At 41.3% G+C, this 19,615-nt stretch overlaps 1 protein-coding gene across 2 annotated transcripts in view; it reads left to right on the plus strand.

The window, feature by feature from the left end:
* khdrbs3 (KH domain containing, RNA binding, signal transduction associated 3) overlaps window positions 1-19,584 on the plus strand; it is a 131,349-nt gene extending 111,765 nt beyond the window's left edge. For both annotated transcript variants that reach the window (XM_030740920.1, XM_030740919.1), the window contains 2 exons: window positions 15,186-15,238; window positions 19,308-19,584. In XM_030740920.1, the coding sequence (XP_030596780.1) occupies window positions 15,186-15,238; window positions 19,308-19,399 (145 nt within the window). In that variant the 3' untranslated portion in view covers window positions 19,400-19,584. The remainder of the gene's footprint in view (window positions 1-15,185; window positions 15,239-19,307) is intronic.
* Window positions 19,585-19,615: the final 31 nt, after the last annotated feature.

The following is a 19,615-nucleotide window of genomic DNA, read 5'->3' on the forward strand; positions in this document are numbered from 1 at the left end:
CTTGAAATGTTGGCGGCTGGGTGTACACATGCTTGCTGGGGGAAGCGCTGGTCCGCCTCAGGAGTCTGAGGCTATTTGTTTTAAAAGCAGCCCTGTGAATAATGGTGGGAGTGTTTTGGTGGCAGCACAGGAGGAAAAAAAAAAAATGGAGTCCATCAAGTAGAGGCTGGAGGCTGGAAGCTGGGTGGACTCAGAAATTTTCATGTCTGTTATCTGGAGGGAGACGAAGCAACTAATAGGGCTCAGACACAGAAGCCTGCGCCTCCAGAGACAGCTGATGCACTTACTTCCTCTCTTATTTGTTTGTCCTGTGCCCTGGATGTGGCTCAGAAGTTACTGCAGGCTGATATTGTGCATGCATGAAACAGAAGCTTTATGCAGGGCCAGGGATAAGTGGTCTTGGACAGATCAAATTTCATTGTTTGTCCATAAACACAGGATATAATTTGTGGTATGTCCTCTTTGTTTATCCATAGTTCTAAATATCCTTCCTGCCAGAGTAAACGTGTACATACCCTAAAAAAATAACAGCCAGTGATATATTTGTTACCTTTAATTGCTGCTTCTGCAATTAAAACTGCGACAGAACGCCATAGCTCCCTCGTCACAGTCACAATCCTATTTAGCTTTGTGGTGGACAAAGGTGCATTATTTTCACCTTGAAGAAAGTCATAGCTGGTCCCAGCTGCAGCAGGGCCATGAGCAGAGTGTATATATGTGTGTGTGTGTGTGTGTGTGTGTGTGTGTGTGTGTGTGTGTGTGTGTGTGTGTGTGTGTGTGTGTGTGTGTGTCTGGACAAGAAGTCTCCTAACAATGTTTCTCACAGCCTAAGGAGCTCCCAGTCACCAATCTGAGCTCCGATTGCGTGGAAGGATTTCAGCTGCCGGAGGATAACAAGCAGAACAATTTACAGTCTCTCTGTCATGGTATTACCCCGATGGCCTTATGCTAGAAACAGCGCTGCCAAATTTGTGAACACATAAGGAAAGAAAGAGGAGGGTTTTTAAAAGGCTGCTCCTCTTAAACTGATTGCAATGCTACGTCAGATACCTTTGTTAACTTCAAATGTTTTTCTGTAGTGGATGCAATAAATGTGACTGATCAGTTTTGTTATGATATCCAGTCCTATAAGACTTCATCTTACTTAGACCTATTGATTCAGCAGAGTAGAAATTCATTACATTGATTTGCACTGCCACTATATACACACTCGTTGATTAAACCATTTTTCTCACTAAATTATAAGTTATATGGCAGCACGGTGGCGCAGTGGTTAGCACTGTTGCCTCACAGATAGAATACCATCTGGAAGGCCTGGGTTCGATTCCACCTTGGCCCAGGCCTCTCCCTCTCTCTGTGTGGAGTTTGCATGTTCTCCCTGTGCTTGCGTGGGTTTCCTCCGGGTACTCCGGTTTCCTCCCACATTCCAAAGACATGCACTTACTGGGGTTAGGTTAATTGGCTAATCTAAATTGCCCATAGGTGTGAATGTGAGTGTGAAAGGTTGTTCGTCTCTCTGTGTTGGCCCTGTGACAGGCTGGCGACCTGTTCAGGGTGTACCCTGCCTCTCGCCCTATGACAGCTGGGATAGGCTCCAGCCCCCCCGCGACCCTGACCAGGATAAGCGGAAGTGAATGGATGGATGGATGGATGGATTATAAGTTATTTAAATATTCTTGGATCTTAATTTTGATCAGAATAAGCAACATTCACATTTGGTTATGATTCACTGTTTTCTAAAATTCTGTGGATTAAATGTTTACTTGACAATCTTTGGTTGGAGCCCTGCTGCCAGTAATGAGCCATTCTTCAAAGTGCCCTTCAGGCATCTCCCATACCGTCACCTCACTAAAATAATGGCCTAAGTCGTTTTTTGGCAAAAATTATTGTTTTGCCTAAAGCTTCTTATTTATGCATTTATAGTGCAGCTGTTTGTCTAAAACTCTACTTAATTAAATAAACGTTAAGGCTACTTACAGTATTAATTCATTCAGTTAGCACGCAGTCTCCATTAATCATTTTTGTTAGTGGCAGCAGAGTAAACTAGTATTAAGGACAGAAATGTCTTCAGGATTATAATCTTTATTTCTGAGGGTTTTGATGTGGTAACTATTGGCTTATGTTTTTTAAAATCACATTCAAAAAAAAAAAAAGCCATAGTACTCAAAAAAATCCTGATATGAATTTTGCAACAGCAAAGGTGGTAGGATAAGTTTATCTTCCAGGGTAAAAGGTTTCTTAAAACCTTAACTAAGCACTTTTTATCAGATTAGTAGATAATGCTTCAAAATAGCTCCTTAAATAACAGCCCAGAGCTGTTTCAGGATGGATTTAAAGTTGCAACACTTGTAAGTGGTTATAAAACTCTAAAAGTCTGTGAATATCCCTTTACCTGAGTCCAAGAGGATGACGGGAATTTCCTTATTTTGTCTGATCAACAGCTGAACACCTGAAAATATTCAGGAATCTTTTTATATTTAGCGTAAAGTAAATAACAAAGAAAAGTAGCATTAGCTCAATAACTGAGTAAGAGGAACTGTGGAATCTTTGGCGCTAATGCTTGAAAATTAACAGCACTTTTTGATTAGTTGAATTTTTTAATCAGTTTGCTGTAGTCACGTATCTGTTACCTACCTGTTAAATGACTAATCAACCAATTGTTTGAGCTCTAAGAAAAAGGAGTACTCACGTAAAGGGCATTTTCAAAAATTTCCCCCACAAACAAATATATTCTATATTCAGAGTCATTTAAAAAAAAATCTGCACGCAGTGGTTTTATTAACATTATGTGTAAATGCAGAGTGCCCGTGCATATACTCACTTGTTTTACATCTCTCTGTGTGACATTGCCCTGCAGTCACAGAGATCTTAAGATTCTGTGTTTAACTTGTATAAAAGGGTTCTTCCACACATTACTGTCTACAAAGACACACACATACAAAAAAAATGTAGCCACTGACAAATGAAACAAGACAACCTGTGTAACTGTACTGTACACTCTGTGTCATACAGAACAGCCAGAACTGAGTAATTTAGACATAATTAAATTTGAAAGGCAAATAAGGCGCTCACAACCTTAAGACATAAGACTCGAGCTAAAAAGCTGTTTTTAGATGCCCCGAAGACATTTCACGACATTTACATCTTTCAGAAGAGAGCTGACGCCTCGGGGAACCTCACAAAACGCTACCTCAGCGTGACAGCCGTGGTTGTCGGTCCGCAAGCTCCCAGATCACAGCCTCCTCTTACCGTGTTTATACTACACAGAGCACTGAGCTATCATCATTTTTTGAAGAGGCAGCTTTATCTCTGGAGAGTCATTGAAAACTGCAGCACTCTGCTACCAATCAAGCTCTATGGTCAAGGAGGCTGGAGGGGGGGCTACTTGTGAGGAGAGGGTCTTTAATTTTATTAGTGGAGAGGCGGTGACGTCTCTGTAGGGAAATGAGGAGGATGACAGCTGTGGCACGGCACCGGCCGGACACTTGGAAAGGTCGTGGTGAGGTGATTTCATGCAGCTCGGGGGTGATCAAAGTATTATTTCATATGTGACACCTCAGAGACTTCCTCCTGCTGACACCTCGCACCTTCCCTTGCACCTTGCTTTAGTATGCTACATTGTAGGATGGATCCAGAAGCCCGTGGGCACAAGGAAAGCTCTGTGACAATGCTTTAAAGGGCAGACGCATCCCAGAGGAACAACAGCAACTCTTAGACAAGAGACGGACAGGAAGTGGAACACAGGAAAAGTGTTTATTAAGTAGTTTCAGGGCACTACTTAAAAAATAACCCCAAAACAAGCTTCATCAGGAACGTGCAGCAAGTAATTATGAGGGTGGTTGGGCAAACAATACAAAAAGATCACAACAAACACTAAATGGGTCAGACCCATAGACTGTATATCAAAGATGCATGCCCACCCCCTCCCGCCGAGCATTTTCTTATCAGCGCTGGACAAATATGACAACAAGCCATGTTGCAGGGTAGCAACTTGTTAATCACCACGTAGGCCTGGCCTAAAGTGTACCCTGCTTTAATAATACACAAGTATGCTTATGTGATTATTATTACAGCATAAGAGCAGCAGCATACAATTCCTGCTATAAAATATGTTTTTATGGCAGTGCATCCACATCAGTATATGATAGGAAGTCTGTGGCCTGGAGAACTGCTCCAGCCAAAAAAGCTAATGAAAATGTATCCAGTAGGCCTATACATTAGCATTATAATTATTCTATATTATTTTAGCTTTTTGCATTAGTTTGAGCTACTTGCTAACGTTTGCAATGCTAACATACTCACAGGATTACAGTAAACCATGTGGCACTGATCCAGTAGCAAAAAAAAAATACAATTTCTGTCTTTCTAGATGGAAATTTCTATTTTGTCTGACAAGTGTGCAGAATTATACAAGATGTCAGGGCTGCAGCCAGGTTTCATCTTCTGAGAACTAGTAATGTAGTGATTTATCAGCCCAGCATCAGTCGATATTTATCTGTTGTGTAATATAAGATCAAGTTTCCTAAATGTGTATCATTGAGTTTGTGCTTATTTGAACAGTGTGATCAAGAGTTTAAAGAAGCCAGAAGATTTTAAAGGCCAATCAGCCCAGAATTTCACAAATGGTCCATATTTAATGAGAACCATGAACAGAGAAAATAACAGTGATCTGCTGTTAATTGTTGAGGTATTTCAGCCTAGAACAAAGTGGTGGACCGAGCGGCTAATGCAGAGACGGCCGTTAGCCGTGCCGATAGCGCAGCTAAAAAATGATGGGAATAAAAGTATTTTTTCAAAGGTCATAGATTTCCAGCTAAAGGCCGCTTACTGTGGGACATCTTCTGTCACTGGGCCATAATTGAGCATCTATGGCAACTCACGGCCAGTTTCTGTTGTGTGTTTGGATGAGGTGTTTGACCACAGTAGACAGAGGAGTTCAGCAGGTTTCTGGTTATTTAGTGGAATTCATTTTAAATTTTTTTCCTCCTTTACTTTTCCTGCAACACAGGAGAACCACAGGCTGACAACTCAAGCTTAGCAACTCATGCTTTCGCAAAGGCCCAGAATGATACGCGTGTCAGCAGCCACTTGGTCTCGCCTACAGTCTTTACAGTGTGTTTAACTGCACGGAGTGACTCAAGGTGTTTGATCATTCAGACTTCGTCACTGCTACTACTTTGATGTCGTGTTGTGTCAGAGGCCTAAGGCAGACAGTCAGTAAAACAGGAATACTTGTGTTTTCTTTTTTATTCTTAGTGCAGGCTGCCTTAGCGGTCTGCTTCTGAAACGCCTGTGGTGGCGTCACAGATGCTGGGTACCTAATGCTGTTTCCGAGGTAGGCAGCTTGTCAAGATAAGTGACGGGTGATGTGGTGGGAATTACACCTTCTGAAGGAAAGGACGGTGGGATTTACAGTACTCTACGTCTCAAGACCAAAAGTCACATGTTGTAAATTTAATACCCCATAAATAAGACAAAGTCTTTCACAGATTCCAGATGCTCAGAACGTAACATCCAAAACATGCTGAATTTTAAAGACCACAGTACCTGACTTGACTGGAGCAGTGTTTCCCTTGGAGGAAGACTTCTTGTAGTTTCCAAAAAAGAGGCAAAGTAATAAAAATTCCCTGCTCAAAAACCAAAAAGAGGACTTATTTGGAAAGTCAAATCTTTGCCGTAGGACATTTTGACCCTCTTTGTGACTCTGCGGCAGGGGGTCAGCAGTGGAGATGGCTTTGCAATCAGTCACCACGCTGAGCAATCACCAGTGTATCCATAACGAAGGTTTTCATTTGAAATTACGTGAGCCTCATTTCACACAAAATGGTGGAAAAAAAAAAAAAGAAGGTTGTTCCGCTTTCTTTCTGCCCGTCTATTTTCATTGTGGTGTTGTCTGTGAAAATCACTGAGCCAGTATAATCAGAGCGTTCAGTGAAAGACATTTTTCATCAGCGTTTTACTTTTCAACCTTGTGCCAAGAATGAATGAAAAACATGATTACACAAGAAGCATCGAGGAAGCACTTTCTGCTTAAGGAGACACAGTCATGATCAGTTAAAGTGTGCAATATGCAGGAAGTAGGCTAACGGTAGAAACGCAGCCTCCCTCCACATCAGACCACTGACGTTTTATCTTTACAGCCCCTTGTAATGTCCTACTAGATTTCCTCAAATTTATCACAGCAGGCTGGAAGACTAATGGCGATGGAAGAAAACAAAGTCCACAAGGGACGTGTACTACATCATTCAGATTTAACACTGCCATCTGTTTCATGGTGCCCAGGAACAGCAGCATCAGTGCTTAAGATGAAGCATTTAGAGAGATGACAGATGTGTTAGAGAAGAAGGGTCTTTACCAGTGGAAATGCAGGCCTAGATTCAGATGCCTGATCAATGAGACAAAGAGACACACTTATCTAATAGGTGTTGTTTTTGCCTCTCAGGGTTCATGCTTGTGCTTTAGACAGATGGGCTCTTTTTCTTTTTTTTCTTTTCGGGGCCAGTGAAGTCTGGGGACACACAAAGCAGCAGACGCCGTCTGCTAATGAATGTCAAATCAAAAGCTGTCCTATTAAGAAAGTCAAAGCACTTTTACACCTATGACAGGGTGATATCTCGACTGAGATCTACCCCCAGGTACTTCATCTCATTCTTGTGTTAATACCTCCAGCTGTGCACTTCCAATTTGAGGTAATGATGGTAAATTTACACTGTATTTCCCTTCCTTTGTGTCTCATACCTTAAGTTTCACCTTTTATAATAACTCTGTATAGACATATGTACAGTAGGGGCAGCACAGTGATTTTTTAGGGTTTGCTTGCTGCTGTTGCTCTCACAAACTGCGGTGTGCACCAAAAGGATTGTTTCAGTTAGTCTCCATTAAGATATGAGTGCATGATCATGTTAATTTTCACCATATTTTCAATGATATATCAGTACAGGTGCTCAGGGATTCCCAGGTTATACAGAGAAAGATGCAACAACCGCTTGAAAAGATGAGGCTTTCTGAAGAAAAACTTTATTTTCTTTTATTTTGTTGAGTGTGTAAAATGTTTTTTAAAAAAATAACAAAATATTTCACTTAAGAAGTATGGATTTTTTTTTTTAAGAGAATATTTTTAATTTATTATTTCAGAGCAAGTAAAGTTAAAAAAAAAAGGTATCGCTGGGTACCAGTACCGAAGTCCAGGTACTGGTACTGTTTCAAATGTGAAAGGTACCCAGTCCTAGAATGAGCAATAAACTTCAATGAATTTAGAAGATGGAGGAGGAAGGAGCACAGAAGAGAGTGGGCTACATTTGTTTGGTTACTGAGTTCAAATATTGATTGATACATAAATATACAGTATACAGGACTGTAGTTAGATAAAAGATTAATAACCATTGCAGGGCTGAACGGCTCGTGGATGGGATATTGATGGGCAGAGCAGAGTGGGGCAGTGTGACTGGACACATGGAGAACTTGCCCGGTTGCTGGCTGTGCATGGCAGCGGGGTAACCATAGATGAACTGAGCAGAGAGTCCAGAGTGTGGAGAACCAAGCAAATAAAGGGTGAAATCCAGAGCAGAGCAGCTGAATCGGATGGGTTTCAGGCCTCAGGAGCGGAGCTGAGGAGGGCTGCAGACTGAGGCGGAGCAGTGCTGACGATGGATGAGAGAGAGGCTGCAGGTCGGGTGAAAATTATTTAGATGTGTCAACTATCCTTTGTCCATTACTGAATTCTGATATATTTTATGATCTGTAATGAAATAATCTAAATCAGTTGTAGAAATAACTAATTAACCCCCTAAAACTTAATATTAAACACTAATCTGAGCTGCTGCTGTTTAGATGTTTTTCTTTGCCACTGAGAAGAAAGTTGACTTAAAGAAAAAAAATGGCAGGTTTCAGACACGAGTATTTGGAACAGTGATTCTGAGTCCTTATTCTTAAACATGGGCTTAGAAAGGAGTATAATGGGTCCTGTTAAGTAAAAGATAAAAATGCTTAATGTGCTGCAGGACATCAGATGATTCTGAGTGTTTGGCTTTATGAAGGAGATTTTTATCAAAATCTTTGACCTTCAGGATGCGTCTCAGGACTCTGGTCAGTATAACTGAGGGGAGACGGTAACTAAGGAGAGAAGCGGTGTAGCGATATTGACAAAATGTCACCTCAGAAATTAGAGGAGCCTAACAGCTCCTGTTGTACTGCTCTCCTTTGTGCAAAGAGCAGGTCTACACTGGCAGCTTTCAGCGCAGTGCATCCTACTAAATGTGCTTTCTACCATTAGCAACATAGAAACTTTAAGAGTTAAATGAATTTTTTTTTCCTTTTTGCAGGACTCTTAGCTCACACGAGTTTGTTTTTATTTGCTGCTTTTTTTGTGATGAAGAAGGGTTTCAGTTGTGTTATGCAACATCCTGGTTTGTGGTATTTTTTATGGTTTTTTTATTGCTTAATATAAAAATGACAGTAGTAAAAAAAAAAAACCAAAAAAAAAAAACCTGGCATTTCATATACTAAACAATAAGTCTGCAATCACCGGTGAATTGGGGCAAATTGATTTTCCATCAGTCATAAAATGATGTTTGATAGCAACCTCTCTAGAACTCATTTTAGCAAAGAGTAAAATCTAATTACTGGGTTGCCTGTCAGGTCTTGTCTCAGGATACACAACATGATGAGCCAAAAAAAAAAAAAAAATGCATTCGGTTGTTGTGTGTCTCTCCCTCTCGGTAGATATTCCAGTGACTTGACATCCGTGGCAGATGCATGGTGTTGCCTCAGCCATGAGGGCTAGCTGGAAACCATGGCGGCTGGCCTCGCTTCTTAAAGGAAGACAACATTAGTGCAGGCGAATTGCCTTGTTTGCCCCTGCTGGCTTGGCATTGTTTGTAGATGAATAATAAACTGTTTAAAATTTATGCTAAGCCTGACTTAAGGCACAACTCTCTTTAGGGAGCCGTTTCATGTCTCATTGAGCCACTACAGTGCTCTTAAAATGATGCTTCTCTGCATCCCCATTTAGTCATTTTTGTTTGTCATTCTAGAAAAAATTGTTGAAGTAAAAAACTGCAGAGCCAATCAGATTGGATATTTTACTATCATTACTAGTCGACTGGGCATTGTTATAGTGCTAGTAAGCAGTATAAATACTAATGTATTAGTTAACTGTTGAGTGTAAGATGCTGCACAGCCATGCCTGGGCTTCCCCACAGACGGCAGCACTCGTCTCCCTCTGTGACAGGAAGCTGTAAACAAGCAAGATGGAAACTAAACTTAGTTCCTACTCAGCACGGCTCCACTCGACTCCGTGTAGTTTGAAGGTGTTTCCATTAGTACCAGGTACTTTTTTTGTACTCACTCAGCCGAGGTTCCAAGCGATACGAGGCAATCCGAAAATGTGATGCGGAAGAACAGCATTCCACTGATTGGCCAGGGAGTGTTGTCACTAGACTCCTTCAGCAGAATTAAGCGTGCCATTTTTAAAACCCGACAGCAAGTAAATGGAGGCACACAAAGCACCAGTTGAATGCCCATCCCAACAGTTTGCAGCGGTAGTTTTGCAACATGAGAGCCATCTGAACCACGCACACAGCATACATATTATAACCCTATACTCCCGGGCGATCGCGGCTGAAGCAAACGTTACCTGCCCCAATAACCGCGAACAGCTGGTTAAAACGGCTGATCATAGTAACTTTTAATTACCGTAATTATGCGACCGTTTGTCCTATCAAAAACATTTAAACGGTTTCTGAAAACTGAGAAACTGCACTTTACAACCAACATAGGGTTATTGTGATAATTGTTGCCGGAAGTACAGAACGGCGGCACTTTTGAAGTACAATGAGTCAATTATGACATGTTCAGTGGTATAGGGTTAATACTTAATGATAACCTTCATCCATTAAAACATTGTACGGGGGACTTATGCATGATGATGATATTAAACTAGCATTAGCTATGTCAGCTTGCCTCTATCTCATCTACTGTTGTGTTGTGTTTTGAGCCGCATACAAATTATGTCAAGAGATTACTACCTGCACTGCTATGTCGCCTCCACCCACACTGCGGTGGTACTCAGTTCCAATGGAAACAAAACAAGACCGTGGTGAGTTGTGCCGAGTCGAGTCAACCCGCGCTGAGTAGGTACTAATGGAAACCTGGCATAAGTAGATGGAAACCCTGCTAATCAGCGATTACTTTAATAAAGAAAATGAGTAGTTGTAAGTTGGTTGTGTCAGGGTACACTAACATATAACCACCCAACCAGAGCAATGTTTATCCCATAGACAGTATAAAAGATGGACATAGATTCTGGATCAAGTAAGTACAGAGGTGCCTAAACCTGCATTCTTCAAACTGGCCACTGGGGGCAGTCCCTGTGGTTGGTTGCAAAAAGGCTCCCAATCCCATAGACGTTTATGGGAAAATGGCCCTCTGCTCTGACATCTGTAAACATTTTCCAGGCATCACCAGCTACAACAGCACCCACGCCAGCTCCACCCACTCTAGCCTCCCAGACGACCTGAACCACTTCTTTGCCAGGTTTGATTGTGCTGACAATCTACAAAACAAGAAGAGGTGAGAGGAACCCTGCAGCACATCAACCCCAAAAAGGCTACTGGACCTGATGGAGTACCAGGACGGGTTCTGAAGCACTGCGCAGGGGAGCTGACAGCAATGCTCACAGACCTGTTTAACATCTCCCTGCAGCAGGCCTCAAATCAGTGACAATCATGCCTGTGTAGAAACAATCAACCATCAGGTCTCTCAATGACTTTCAGCCAGTGGCCCTGACACCGGTGTTGATGAAGTGCTTCGAGCAACTCATCCTGGGTCACTTGAAGAACAGCATCCCCCTCTTTGGACCTCACCAGTTTGCCTACAGGGCAAACAGGTCAACCAAGGATGCTGTGTCACTGGCCCTCCACTCTGCCCTGACCCACCTAGACCAGCAAGATAGCTATGTGCGGATGCTATTCATTGCTTATAGCTCCGCCTTCGACACTACCCCCCCACCCACCCACCCACTCACCCCATAAGCTCACGACCAAGCAGGCAAGCTGGACCTCCTGGGCCTCAACACACACCTGAGCAGCTGGGTCCTGGACTTCCTCAGCAGCAGACCACAGACTGTGCGCATGGGGGAGCGGGTCTCTTCCAGCTTCACCCTGAACACCGACACACCACAGGGCTGTGTGTTAAGCCCCTTCCCCTTCTTCCTCTACACACAAGACTGCAAACCCACCCATGAGACCAACACTATCATAAAGTTTGCAGACGACACCATTGCGGTAGGCAGGATTACATCCAGCGATGAGGCTGCCTACAGAACAGAGGTCGAGAACCAGGAGAACTGGAGAACAAAGACGAAGGAGCTGATCCTGAACTTCAGGAGACTGACGCCCCTCGTCCATCGCCTGATCACCATCAGTGGCGAGAGAGTGGAGGTCATGCAGAGCATCAAGTACCTCGGGGTCAACATCAGCCACGACATGACCTGGACCGTCAACACCACAGCGACAGTCAAGAAAGGTCTCCAGAGGTTTCACTTCCTGAGGTGCTTGAAGAGAGTGCAACTCCCACAACAGCTGCTGGTGAGCTTCTACAGGTCAGCCATCGAGTCCATCCTCACATACTGTATCTCAGTATGGTACTCAGTGAGCTCAGTAAGCTCTCCAGCGCATCATCAAGACTGCTCAGAGGATCACCGGCACCCAGCTCCCCACTGCACCAGGCGGGTCACATCACACATCCTGGACACTGCCTCTTCACCCCTCTGCCTTCTGGGAGGTGTTACAGGACACTGTACGCCCAGACCTCAAGACTGAATAACAGCTTTTACCACAGAGCCGTAACCTTACTGAACACTGACCATATCAAACCCAACAGACAGTCTCCTTGCACATCCACTGCACCATTTTAGCACACTGCACTCAGTTGTAAATAAACCTTATTTCTATGTTGTATTTATTATTTTGGCACCTGGAGGATGGCTCCAACTAAATTTCATTGTATTGACAACAAAGATATCTTAACAAATTTAACTTTTGATCAGTTTTCATTGTTTCCTGAGTGTTTTCTTACTTTCAGACTAGCTAAGTACTCATTTTTTTCATCCAATTTCAACAATAGTAAATTTGGAATCATAAACATCTCTATTAATACATTGTGTTAAAACTATGCAATTTTTTGCTTTGTTGTTGTTAAATTGTTCTCTCCCGTCGTGCAGTCAGGGAATATAATCATACAAAATAACACACGTCACCTTTTAGAAGAGCTGGGTGGGTAAGGGGAGGGGTCATTTTGATCCCCATTCATGAAGATGTTTATTTCTTATTTTTATCTGATTTTTCAAATCATAAGTAGCATTTCACAAAATAAAGGTTTAAGATTAAATTTTAGGGTTTTATCAGTTTTACAAATGATTTAGATTGTTTATTAGTGGGTTCTAAAATCTAAGCAAAGGGTACAAAATACAACGCAATACCAAATACATCTAAAAAAGATGTAATTATTATAGAAGAAGAAGATTATGGACAGGTTAAACATTTTGGAATAACATGAATTTTGGATAACATGTAGTAATATAAAAATAAAGAAAGTATAAAATCAAAGTGCTCACTGTGAAAAAGACTGAACCAGCCATTACCTTCATTTTAAAATTGACTACACTGTTGGCTACAACAAAATAAAAAACACATTTTAATAAATATTGTGCACAGACCACTCTGCAGGCCTTCACCTCATCGGTTGAAACATGTTCGATTCGGGTGCTCTGCTCCAGATTTCACCCTTTACTTGTTCTGATTAGTTCTCAACACTCTGGACTCTCTGCTTGGTCAGCCTGGGTGCACCCAGTGCTCTGCTTAGCCAGCAACCTGCCCAGCTCTCCACACCATCATTCACTGACTATATGATGAATAAACCCATTTTAGAAAAAGTCATGAAATAAGAGCTCATAGAGTTTTATTTTAACAGAGTTATATGATTTTAAAATGCCAAAGGAGTCAAAATGATCCCTTTAGTGGTTCTAGTGTTAATGGTCTATTAAAGAACCTAGCCATCCTGGGTGACATCACAGTGTCCATATCTTTTACATAGACTCTTTAGTGTTCTAGTAATGCCAGCAAGTTAACTGCAAAACTTGCTGGCATCATTTAACTGACATCATTTAGCAAAGATTTAGCATCGAGCACAGCATTAACTTTTTTCTCCATGCACTTTAGGGGGGATTAAGCTCGATTTCCTACAAATTGGAATACATACAAAGGCTAAATTTGAGGGGACAAAATGCAGATGCAGAAGGCAAGCTGAACAAAAAGCGAGCTGTTTTATTAGGCTGGTATGAAGTCCGAAAGAGAACCACAGACTGTATTTACTGGAACAAGGAACAAGGAAACACATGGGGCAAGTAAACAGATGCTCTGACAAGGATAAAGACAGCACTATATACACCGATCAGTCATACTGTAACACTATGACCACTGACTGCTGAAGTGAATAACACTGATTATCTTTTCATCATGACAACTGTTAACAAGTCCAATCCATGATGGTCCCACCTCACAACTGACAGGACCTAAAGGACCTGTTGCTAACACCTTGGTGCAGATACCACAGCACACCTACAGGGGTCTAGTGGACTCCATGCCTCAATGGGTCAGGGCTGTTTTAACAGCAAAAAGGGGACCAACATAATATTAGGCAGGTGGTCATAATGTTATGACTGACTGGTGTGTACACAAAAGGGCAATCGGGAAGTAGAATTAAACCAAAGGCACAGGGGGACAAATTCAATTCAATTTTATTTATACAGCGACAAATCACAACAAACACTCACCTTAAGGCACTTTATATTGTAAGATAAAGACCCTACAATAATTACAGAGAAAACCCAACAGTCAAAAGACCCAATATGAGCAAGCATTTGGTGACAGTGGGAAGGAAAAACTCTTTAACAGAAAGAAACCTCCAGCAGAACCAGGCTCAGGGAGGGTCAGTCATCTGCCGCGACTGGTTGGGCTGAGGGGAGAGAAACAGGACAGGAGACACGTTAATAATAAAATAATAAAACAAATAACTAAGACTTTACAAAAGGATACAAAATAATATGGTGGAAGCAGGACTAAACACAAGAATCCAAAAACCATCTTTGAACATTAACACAAAACAACACACAAAAACTAAAGGCTATGAATCCCAAGCCTAACACCAGAGAATATTTAAGAAAAAAAGAACTAGAGACAAACATGAGCCCCGTCTAACTAGAAACACAAAACTACAGAAATCCTCGGTCCAAGACCCAGGGGCCATGGCAACCTGATTTCCTTTGAAGACTTCCAACTCTGCTGTAATTTGATAAAGGAGTGGACTGTCTCAACCTCCTGGACCTTAGATTTTTTTTAGTTAATGCCACAAAAAGCTGCCCCAGTACAGTAACAAGAGTAAAACGAGAATTTGTTACTTCCACTCTCGCGTGTCATTACTGTCACCTCTTTGCCCTCAGCAGTCAGACAGTGTTGATGTGGTGTGTTGGGGCTTTGGCTGGTGCTTTCAGCTCTCTAATCTGGAGAGCAGAGAGGTGCTGCTGTCGCTGACAGACTGACTGACAGGCAGGCGGAGAGGACCCAGCTGTGATGGCTGGTGTCGGCTCAGTGGCAGCCTTATGATGAATTGCCTCTCTTGAATGATAGCACTGTTACTGAATGATACTGACGCAGGATTGTTCTGTCAGCATCTCACCGGCAGCCGCAAATAAAGAAATAAATAAATAAGCAAGAAATGAACCGCCATGCAACTTGCCTCCCCATCTTTTTATTTTTCATTAAAGTTGCCACCTCTCATAGATCTCCATATGCAGTGATATGAAACTGGAAGCTTGTGGAGAAAATTGCCTTGCAGAACCACAAATGTGGTCGAACTTTTGAGTGATTGAAAACTGTCTCTTGTTTGTTTTTTTGTTTAGTTTTTTTTTTTTTACTTTTATTTCCAACAGAGTACATATGTGTTTAAAAAAACAACAACAAAAAAAACTTAGCTGTCACTGCATGAATAAGATGTGATTGCACTGCGCTTTGATGTCGTACACTTATAGGAACAATAAGCCACTCTATTTGTTTGCTGATAATTGCATTATTTTCCTCATACACCACGTTTGTCTCTGACATTCGTCTTTGTTTTCTGTGTCTTTACAGCTCAGATGACTACTATGAATACGGACACAGTGGGGAATCATATGACTCATATGGTGAGTTGCAGACCTCTCTTTATGATATTTATTGTTTCAGTTGTCAGAACAAAGTCAGTTTCCTTTACCTGACTCGTTCGCAGTTCTTTTGGATAATTAGGTGGCGACTATGGCCCACACAGCACCAAATGTAATTTTTATTGAGTTATTCTACTCTATTTTTTTCAAAGTTGTTATACGGAGCGTAACAAGCTCATATTGGAACTGCAAAGTCGTTTACTTCTCTGAACTGCTGCTCATAAAAATACATGGAACCACCATCCGATTAATACCAACCAGCATCTTATAACGTATGCATGCATTTTTTTTAATTAAGATTTTTTTAAAGAATCTCATCTATCCATTTTGACCAATTCAGATATTAGAACTGTAATTGAGAACAATATATATGAAAATTATAGTTTTAGGTTATCAGGGTTCTAGCCAGCAGCTGATTGCCCAGCACTGCACCATGCTGAGATCATCTTGCACTATAATATTATTTCACCGCAATTTGCAGTCTACCACCGGGCACGGCCGGTTTCGTTCACAATGTGCACGGGTGATCTCACAGTGGACCTGTTCACGCTTGATTTTGCGGGGCAAAATAGCAACAAAGTAGCGACTGAGGGAGAAGTAGAGGTCAAAGGAGCTCAAAGGACAATTTTGGGCTTCCTATTAAACATAAAATCTCAGGAGCTTGTCTTGTTTCATGTCTTCATAGGCTCACAAGAATAACAGTGACGTGTTGCTTAAGGAATGTTCATTAACAATAGTGGCAGGTAAACATGCATCTTATTTTCAGGGCATCATAACACAGACTAGAGGGATCCATGCTCCCTGTCGTCATCAAGTCATGTGGTCCAATCAGATTCAGGCACCTTCAATGACCCGTAGGACCAACCAGTATCACAGAATATTACATACATACTAATATTATCCAACTGCTCACCATCACTGAATTAGCAAGCTGGCAAGCTAATGCTAATTACCCCCCCCCCCCCCCAACACACACACACACACACACACACAGGGCTGAAATTTTATTTATGGCTAGAACCCTGGGTTATAATAAAAAACTGGCTAGCACCAAATGTAACGTCCTTGTAATAAGCATTAATTAATACATGATAAAGCATTTATAAGTACTTGATGTGATGTTGAAAAGCAGGAAAAAGGATTATTTATCCAGGAAAATGATCACTGAGATTAAAAATCTCTTTTTCAACACTGAGCAGGCCAAGAGGGTAGGTATTAATAAATGCATTATAGACATTATTATCATTAGAATATAACAGAATGATAAGCACTTAGATTAATAATATCAAGCGTTTCTAGATTAAGAATGTTAATCATTGCAAAGCCTTCAGGTTGTTAAAATGGTTCATAATAGCATTACAGATGTGTTATTTACGTAACAGTTACTGGAAGAGCTTTAACAACAAGAATCAGCAAACATTCCCGTTTTTCCAGATTTAATATTTCCTCCAAATCTGCTCTCAGTAACAGGATCTGCTCTGTCACTCAAACAAATTCCAAAATAAGTTGGCATGAGGGCATTTTTTGGACAACTTAAACATATGTCATTAAGGTTATTATAGTGACCTAAAACTGAACTTAAACTAAAACTAGGTGTGGTGAAACTTTTTAGTTAATTGAAGCACTTTTGAAAAACCTACAAAGATTTTGTGGATTTGCAAAACTAACTAAAATAAAATAGACATCATAAAAATGCTCTAACAGTAAAACTAATAGAAAGTAAAGTAACTAACAAACCAACTCTGGAAACTGAACTGAAAATAAAAGTAATTTTAAAAAAAATGCTAATCTATAATATCTGTGCATCTCACTCTGCTTAATGTGTTTTACATGTCTGTTTCACCCTGTAGTCACACCTCTGAAACACTGGCAGCTGTTAGCAGGGTTTCTGTGTATACTCCAAACAGTGCCAGCTGAGTTGTTAGCTTAGCGGATAACTTTGGATTTGGAGCACTTAAATGTTCAGCAACAGTTACTTTCACCGAAAATGCAGCAAAGCAAAAATGGGAGTTGACCTGGCAACGGATTGTGTTTGTACACAGAGTTTTACAACTGTGAAAAGAGCAGAATGGCAGATGCTGCACTAGCAGATTACTTGCTACTGTGTTAGCATTACGAGGAAAGCAGATTAAATTAAAGCCTGTTACATATTACATTGTGTTTCATGGAAGAAATATCTGAGTAAATCAATACGACTCGTTTGGAGTGTTTTGTGTGCTGGCATGGCATAATGGAGATGCAAACAACTGTAAGAAAATCAGAACCATTCCAATAATAACACACAGTAGTTTTGGAGATTAATTTAAACTGGATAAAAATCCGACTCTGAAGAAGAGATACTCGGATCCAGCAGCTTCTTAGCAGGCCAAAATTCTTACCTGATCTCAGTGTGATCGTGCGGTATCTTTATCTTTGATCACTGCACTTCCATCTGCCCGGTCACTGAAGTTTCACCAACATTTCTAATTAATGTAAGTATCTGTGATGTTTGTGCCACAGCCATGCAGTAACATCTGTCTCTGCAGTCACCTCAGCAGACCATGAAAACACTGGTCTCCGGTTTACAGGCAGTTTCTGAAAAGAGCCGCCGGTAACTCCGGCTGCAGCGAAGTTCAGACAAATCTGAGATAATGTTCAGCAATCCTGTGTTAGCTTTTGACAAGATACAGCAAGAAGTGGGCCAAGGTCATATCTGCTGCAAAGTGCATTCCAGTGATAGCAGGGCTAATCCGCGCTACTGTACTGTGCAGCTGACCGTGCCGCTCTACTGCTGCAGGTTGATCCTGATTTTATAATATATGCGTGGCCTTTGTGAGAAATTTACAGAATGAAATTGAACACAACGCCACCAGACCTAAAGTAAGTGTTTATCACATGTACGTTTTGTATTTACAGGTTCACACAGTGTGGGTGCAAAGATTAAAATGCTGCAATGATACGAAGATGTGTCTGCTTTATTTTAGCTTCTCTTGAAAGCATCTGAAACGTAATCACTGTACACTTTGTAAAAGACATTTTAACAGTTTTGTTAGTGACTGACTGCAAACAGGAGCCACGATTATCAAGTTTTTAATTATTGAAATGTATCATTTATATGTGCATATTTCCATGTCTTAAAGCAGAATAAGTGGCTGCTGGAAGTTTATTCTTATGTGTGACCTCTTAATTAGGCAAAGCAAATGCATCATAACCCCATATCTTTTAGTTTTTTTTTTTTGTTTTTTTTTTTTAATGCCTTTTTTGGCAATAAGTCAAAGTTTTTAAAAGCTTTCCCAACTTTTCTGACCACAGAAGTGGAGGAACGAAGCACCTCCTGCTCATTAGAGTGCTACCTACCCTCGCATGAAAGTGGAAAACAGGGGGGGAAAAAAGTGGTGCGGCACACCGAAAAGAGGGCGACAGTTCAAAGGAAACAGATAAACAGAGATGATGTGCATCCATGTTCTCAAAACACAAGGTTACCTTGGTGTGTTTCTTCAAAGTGACTGTCAGTGGAGGGGTGACAGGTTTAATTAAGGGGTATTGGCTATGTGCTGCCAACAGTGAGCCTTTACACAGAAGAAGAAGAAAAAAAAAACATCCCTTTGTGAGCCTCAGCTCTAGGAAAGTCTCAGTGCTGGCTGAAGATCAGACAAAGGGTGCCATCGATACTATGTACATTTCACATTGACAGTAGCAGCGGGTGAACTGGGCTGATTTGGGATAATGGTAATTGTGACCTTTCTTGCTAGGATCCACTAAACGGGCTCTTTTCAAGTAGCTGTTTGATCCTCTCATTCAATTATCTGAGATGAATCCTTCCAGGTGAGAGTCAAGCTCCTCGGTGCGAGTCGCTGTAAGCGCTCGCAGCATGAAAGTGCTTTTTGTTTTCGCGAGCAGCGTCAATAACAGACACTCAGAGCGCTCCTGACTTTGTCCTGTAATAATTTCATGGAAGGGAGCATATTTATAGTATTTGCATAGAGCTTGAAATTGATTTAAGTGCGACGCCTCTGTAATCACTCCACATCTGTTTCTTTCCCTTTTTTTTTTTTGTTTTTTTCTCAATCAGGTCAGGAAGAGTGGGCAAACAGTCGTGGCAAGGCTCCGTCAGCACGAACAACCAAGGGAGTGTACAGAGATCAGCCATACTCAAGATATTGAACTGTTTATACAACCCGCACCTGAGTCCTCATGGCTGTTTCAACCCCAAGTAATGGATTTTTTATGGACGCTCCCACCTTTTTAGAATCGAAAACTTAAACCACAAAATAATCCAAATGAAACGATGATAGTGAGATACTGAATGAGACAAAAACGAGTATTCAAAAGTGGACCCCCCCCCCAACTATAATAAGATACTCCTACTGGATAAAATGT

The sequence above is a fragment of the Archocentrus centrarchus genome, chromosome 11 (assembly GCF_007364275.1).
Source record: "Archocentrus centrarchus isolate MPI-CPG fArcCen1 chromosome 11, fArcCen1, whole genome shotgun sequence".
NCBI classification, from domain to species: Eukaryota; Metazoa; Chordata; class Actinopteri; order Cichliformes; family Cichlidae; genus Archocentrus; species Archocentrus centrarchus.